Source organism: Chiloscyllium plagiosum, unplaced genomic scaffold, assembly GCF_037043375.1.
Source record: "Chiloscyllium plagiosum isolate Xiang-an unplaced genomic scaffold, Cpla_swu_hap1 HiC_scaffold_4, whole genome shotgun sequence".
Lineage (NCBI taxonomy): Eukaryota > Metazoa > Chordata > Chondrichthyes > Orectolobiformes > Hemiscylliidae > Chiloscyllium > Chiloscyllium plagiosum.
Window position 1 is genome coordinate 58,541,286 of NW_028270142.1, and position 6,831 is coordinate 58,548,116.

The window sequence follows — 6,831 nt, forward strand, 5'->3', positions numbered from 1 at the left end:
AAACAGAGTAATAGTGGAGGGTTGCTTTTTGGACTGGAGGCCTGTCACCAGCGGTGTTACACAGGGACTGGTTCTGGGTCCTCTTTTGATTGTCATTGATATAAATGATTTGGATGAAACTATCAAAGGCATAGTTAGTAAGTTTGTGGATGACACCAAAATTGGTGACATAGTAGATAGTGAATAAGGTTTTCTAAGATTACAAACGGGTCTTGATCAATTGGAGCAATGGGCTGAAAAATGGTAGATGGAGTTCAATCTGGATAAACGTGAGGGACAACAAACAAGGCAAGGCTTATACAATTAATGGTAGGATCTTGGGTAATATTTTAGAACAGAGGGACTTAGGGGTGCAGGTACATCATTCTTTGAAGTTCGCGTCACATATAAACTGGGTGGGTAAAAAGCCATTTGGCATGCTTGCCTTCTTTGCTCAGTCCTATGAGTATAGGAGTTGAGAGTGATGTTGAGATTAGTGAGGCCTCTTCTGGAATACTGTGTCCAGTTCTGGTCACCCAGTTATAGGAAGGATATTATCAAGCTGGAGAGAGTTCAGAAGAGATTTAACAGGATGTTGCCAGGTATGGAAGGTTTGAGTTCTAAGGAAAGATTGGAAAGGCTGGACCTTTTTCAATAGAACGTAGGAGGTTGAGAGGCAACCTGATAGAAGTTTATAAAATAATGCGAGGTAGAGTTAATGGTAGTTGTCTTTTCCCTAGGATGGGGGATTTCAAGACAAGGGTGCACATTTTTAAGGTGAGGGGAGAGACAGTTTTTTTTTTACACAGAGGGTGGTTGACATGTGGAATGAACTTCCTGAGAAAGTAGTGGATGTGGGTACAATTAAAATGTTTATAAAACAGTTGGGTAGATGCATGAATAGGAAAGGGTTGGAGGGATATGGGCCAGAAGCAGGCTAGTAGGACTAGTTTAGTTTGAGATTATGTTTGGCATGGACCAAAGGATTTGTTTCCTGCTGTATGACAATATGAGTTTAAGCAAAGAGCAGCAAAGAAAATTGAAGGCCAGCACTTAATTCTGGACTGGGTGTCCAGCGATGCCTTTACTGAATTACAACTGTGCAGACAACATATGTAGTTATATTTCACAGATCAAGTGAGAGATAATCCTGATAAGAGAGTACACAGCTAGTCTTTCCATTGATGACCAAAACGATCCAGGGAAGGTTTGGAAAATTGACAAACAACAGGGCAAGGTAAGAATTAACTTCAGGATTAATAGACTCCAACTCATATTGCACAAATACAAACTCCAAGAGTCTGTTGTCTAATTTGTCAGAAAATGCCACAAAAAAGGATATGCGTGAAACTTTTCAGAAGAAGAATTTTAGGGGGCTCACTAGGTGGGCTCACCTTTGTACCAATTAAACCATTGGTGAATAAAACTGACCACATACATTACTTGAGGATGGACACAAGTATGAAGCTATAGGGATGGCCAACAATAATTCAGTGCAACCAACACTATTGCTCCAGCCAGCAAAGTGCCTCAAACCAACAAAATCTGCAGCAGATGCAGTTTTTTTTTTAGATTAGATTACTTACAGTGTGGAAACAGGCCCTTCGGCCCAACAAGTCCACACCGACCTGCCGAAGCGCAACCCACCCATACCCCTGCATTTACCCCTTACCTAACACTACGGGCAATTTAGCATGGCCAATTTACCTGACCTGCACATCTTTGGACTGTAGGAGGAAACTGGAGCAGCCGGAAGAAACCCACGCAGACACGGGGAGAATGTGCAACTCCACACAGTCAGTCAGTTATACTGAGCAGTGTTCAGTATAATTTGCAGTACCTCAGATACTCAAGCAGTCCATACTTAAATACAGTAAGATCCAGTTTTAGGCCAACAAGTGGCAAGTAACATTCATGCCACACACGTATTGCACCTATTCAAAAGCTGTCCACCTTTTCTTTTATGTAGCACCAAGGCCCCTGTATGTGCAGGAAATCTGGATGGAAAGGTCTAGCCAGAACCCATCACAAAAAAACACATGTGACCAACAAGGCAGTACAATACCACAGCACTGGCAGCAAGTGCTAACAATGTGCAAAACCACTTAAGTATCAATGAGTTTCAACCAAGAGAAAGGTAAATTTCAGAAGATGACCAAGTTTACTACATTTTTAATCATATTTATGATATGAAGTGATCAGAAAGTTTTACAATCACCTGTTATTAAAAGGACAATACATGCTAAAGCTAAAATTGACATGAGAGTTGGTGTCAACATATTACTACTGCACATCCTGAAAGGCACACACCTTAGCAAATATTGCTGTATGGTACAGCTTCTGAGAGAGAGACTGTCTCACAGGGTGTAATAGATCATGGATTCCATGCCTTGTCACAACCGCAATGCAGTGGTAATTCACAAGCTCACCTTGGCTTCCAGAAATCCACTTGATAGATTCCAACGGTCCAGAAGTCACAGAATAACAGCATGCTCTGATCTCAGTTAAACTCCCGTACTCAAATAGATTTGATGCAATCAGCTAATTTAAGAAAGACGCAGAGTTGCATCCTGCCACCTTATTTATTGATCCTCAAAGCAAGTACAATTGGAACTGAACAAGATGGAGCAAAATGGGTATAATTCAAATGGTCAACTACTATATAACTTAGTATGGCTCCATTACATGTATTTTAATGAAAGGCGACTACTGCTTGATTTGTAATTGAATGCATTTATCCAAATTTTGGTCAAGCATTCTCTTATCAATTCTGCATTAAAAAGTGTGTCCCATCATTTAACATGTTGTTTATGTTGCTTATTATCAGGATGAATATTTATCTTCTAGGCCTTACCTAATGCACCTTTGTTTTCTATGAATAAACCTCTTTCTTCATTTTTCTTCTTTTTCAGCTTAATACCAATAAACACCCTCTTCCTGGAGAAAAAAACAAAACACATACATTTTGAATGAACAGTTAACCTTCTTGAAATAAATGAGAAGGCAACTAATAAACTCCATCCCATGAATATGTTAGCACCTCAATTATTGGTTGCTTAGCTCCACATTAATGATAATCCAATAGACAGCCTATAAAAATGTCTTCACATGGATCTCCCTCCCTCCCTCCCTGTTCCTCAGTGAGTGAGAAGTCCATCAGAAGAATATATTTTTTATTCATTTACAGGATGAGAGCATCACCAGCTAGACCAGTATTTATTGCCCAGAGGGCAATTAAGAGTCAACCACACTGGGTCTGGAGTCTCATGCAGGCCAGACCAGGTAAGGATGGCACTTTCTTTCCCAACAGGTGAACAAGATGGATTTATCCCCACAATCAGCGACGGATTCATGGTCATCATTAGACTCTTGATTCCAGACTCTTTTTATTGAATTCAAATTCCACCACCTGTTAAAGCAGGATTTGAATACAGGTCCCCAGAATATTACCTGGGTACCTGGATTGATAGTCCAGCAATAATACCACTAGGTAGTCAGCGTCCCCATGTTATATTGATCCTTTTCCGTATTGTTCTTTTGTTTTATTAGTATACACAAAAGAGGCTGAAAATCATCAAATATAGAACTGCTGACACATCTTTCCAATTTTCAAAATGCTGTGATCATGATGGCAGCTTTTGTACTGGCCTTACCAGTGACAACCACATCCAATGATAGAATGAAGAGGCAGCAAGAGCATTCAACACAGAGAGCAGCCTTCCCAGTTCTCAGAAGGAGACAGAGAGAGAGCAGAGTGTTTGGACTGAAACAAATTCTATGAAAATGCTTTTAGTAAGCACCATCTAAAGTACAGTTATTTATTGAGCAGCTTAAATCTTTTTGAATACATTTAGGAAAATATTATATCAATTCATGTGCTCAATTGTACAAATTAACCAAATTACAGTAAAAGCTGTGGCCAACAATGGGGAAAATGGCCAAATAAAACTGTATTGTCCATTAAACACAATTTCAATAAGATCATGAGTTGTGGTTTTAGATTATCAGGTTTAGATTGTTTTAAGTTAAACAACAAATACGTGATCAGGAAACAGTGTATGATTCAAAATATGAGAGTGTACAAATGATTATAAAGCATGGTTACTCCTTCTAAAAATTGAATAAGGGATTTCTCCAATTGTGCTTCTTTAAACTAAAGCATTTACAGCTTTGCTTTATGAATAAACATAAACCTTAAATGTCTCTTAAAATTGTCACAAATATTTTACCATTGGGTTTATATAATGTGCTTGAAGATTTTTCAATAGGATTTAAACATTCGAGAGCTAGCTGAGCGAATTGTCCTTCAAGTTGGCTTTGTGTTTTACTGAGTGATTTCAATGTCTTAGCAGCTGAATTGGCTGCGTGGTCAATAAAGATTAGGTAGGTCATGTATTAGTTACTAGTCTCCTAAACAAAATGAACAAGTGGGTCTGTCCTGTGGTAACTCTGTAAGTACATAAGTATTGTATCAAATATAGTAGGACACAGTTTCATTGTCCCTCAAAGAAGCAAAAAAGAATTAAGAATGTCTATTTAAATAAACTATCCAAATGTATATACCTCTTAGAAATGTATTTTGAATTTGGCTGTTATACAGACGGAGATAAAATATATAATATTTTGTATAACTTCAGGATCAAAATTTCCATTAGAGTTGATTGGGATAGAGACTGTTTGATATTCAAATTATACAATGTGTAGCTGTATATGTATTGAAAAATATGTCATGTATTCAGGCAAAATATACATTAAAACTATAAAAATATAACATTTACTTGCACACTATTATCAACTTTTGCAATACATTTAGAATGAGACAAAGAATTGCGATTCTTGGTATAAGTGCAAACACATTTATACACTTCATAGTTGGAAACAGCCTCTTTCATGGCTCCCACCACCACCTTGACAAATATATCTACTGTGGATATTAACTCATTAATGGATCCATTTTCACTATAATACAAAGCTTATTTTCTTTAACAAATAGAACCAAATATATTGAATCTGCTTATTGTCATAACACAAGCGCTTCCATAAATTCCAATCTAATTACATTTTTCAAAAATGCTATGTTCTTTTGACCATTAAAATTATTTCACTTTAATCCTTACGTTGAAAGATCAGCTAAAAGTAATTAACATGTTTACTTTAAAAATAGATAAAAACAATATTTAGAAAATGTTCCAAATTTATTTTCATATTGGTTTTTCTCAAAGTTAAGAAAATTCTCCTTATGAACATATTAATGCATTTTTTGTGTCGCAACCTGATGTAAGTTCATTTGAAACTAAGACTAGTTTAAATTAAATACATTTGTCATCTGCATAAACAGAAAACAATATTTTTACTTACTTCTGTGGGGTGCCGGACTCCATCTCGGATTCTCTTGGCTTCAGAGGCTACAATATGAGCTTTTTTTATTCAAATGTACTTTTTTTTCAAAAGTAGTTCCAGACTGTAAAGTTCATGTAACTAACCAGATCACTTTCTGTTTGAGTACTGATGAGCAATCATTATAAAAGAGGGAGGTATGTGTGTTTGTGATTGGTCTTGCCCACAATAAGCAAGTTGGTCACATGGAAATGATTTTCCAGGTAATTCGTAAAATTGGACAGAAGAAATCAGACTGGAATATTCTAATTATTAATGTCCCTTTTCATAGTGGCATGAACTAGAATACTGACTGCCTCATGCACGGTGAGGAGTGTTACAATCTGGAGAAATGAAATGTAAATTTTACTTGAAAAATTTCAAGTTGAGCATGAAGAGGGAAACGATACAAATACTTGGAAAAAAAGCAAAAAGGCAAAAAAATGAAATGAATGAGAATATGTAGTTCATCCTTTCAGAACTTAAATATTCATTTTTGTGCTGTAAAATTCTTTCATTGAATAATTGGTAAATAACCCATCTTATTTTCTGCTACTTATTGAAAGGTCCCAGACAAGAAGTCAAATTTTGTGATCATCCATCCAATCTTTCATTCTCTCAAGGACATATGGGAGGAGCAGTGATAGGGAAGTCTTAACGTAGATGACTCATATTCCCTGGAACAACTATTTGCATCGTAGATAGGATAAGTATACCCCAAGGGTGCCTGACTGCTGGGGCAAAAGTGTCAAGAGTGTGGTGCTGGAAAAGCACAGCAGGTCAGGCAGCATCCAAAGAGCAGGAGAATCGACGTTTCGGGCATAAGCCCTTCGTTAGGAATCCGATTCCTAACGAAGGGCTTATGCCTGAAACGTCGATTCTCCTGCCCCTCAGATGCTGCCTGATCTGCTGTGCTTTTCCAGCACCACACTCTCGATTCTGATCTCCAGGATCTGCAGTCCTCACTTCCTCCTCGCTGGAACAAAACCAAGATCCATTGAGCTTGTGATGAGGCAGTTCCCTCCATGTTTCCTCCCTTGGATGTTACTCAGCATGAGAGGAACTTTTAGTCTGGAGAGAAAATTGTCTCTATGTTCTGGGGATGAAAGATATTAGTATCTTCTGATCAAGGCAAACAACACAAAGGTCAGAGTGCCTCAGATCGTTCTGTTGTTGGTGTGGGGGTGGGGCCTTCACAGAGATCTTTGTATCCTCTTTAGTCTCAGGTAAGGTACCAGAAGGTCGGTGAATAGCCAATGTGTTCCTTTGATTAAGAAAGGAAACAGGGATAATTCTAGAAATTATGGGCTAGTGACTTTTACATCAGTGGAAGGAAAATTATAAGGAAGATTCTTTGGGTTAGGATTTACTCGCATTTGGAAAAGAATGGACTTATTCGGGATAATGCTGAGGTGCCGGTGTTGGACTGGGGTGAGTAAACTTGTTGGACTATAACTTGATGTCGTGTGATTTTTG

At 37.8% G+C, this 6,831-nt stretch overlaps 1 protein-coding gene across 1 annotated transcript in view; it reads right to left on the reverse strand.

Moving 5' to 3' along the window:
* The window catches only part of fer1l6 (fer-1 like family member 6), a 152,471-nt gene extending 147,015 nt beyond the window's left edge, over positions 1–5,456 (reverse strand). The window contains exons 1-2 of the mRNA XM_043688527.2: positions 5,338–5,456; positions 2,834–2,916 (exon numbers count right to left, since the gene is read on the reverse strand). Coding sequence (XP_043544462.2) covers positions 2,834–2,916; positions 5,338–5,360 — 106 coding nt within the window. The 5' untranslated portion in view covers positions 5,361–5,456. The remainder of the gene's footprint in view (positions 1–2,833; positions 2,917–5,337) is intronic.
* Between the last annotated feature and the right edge of the window lie 1,375 nt (positions 5,457–6,831).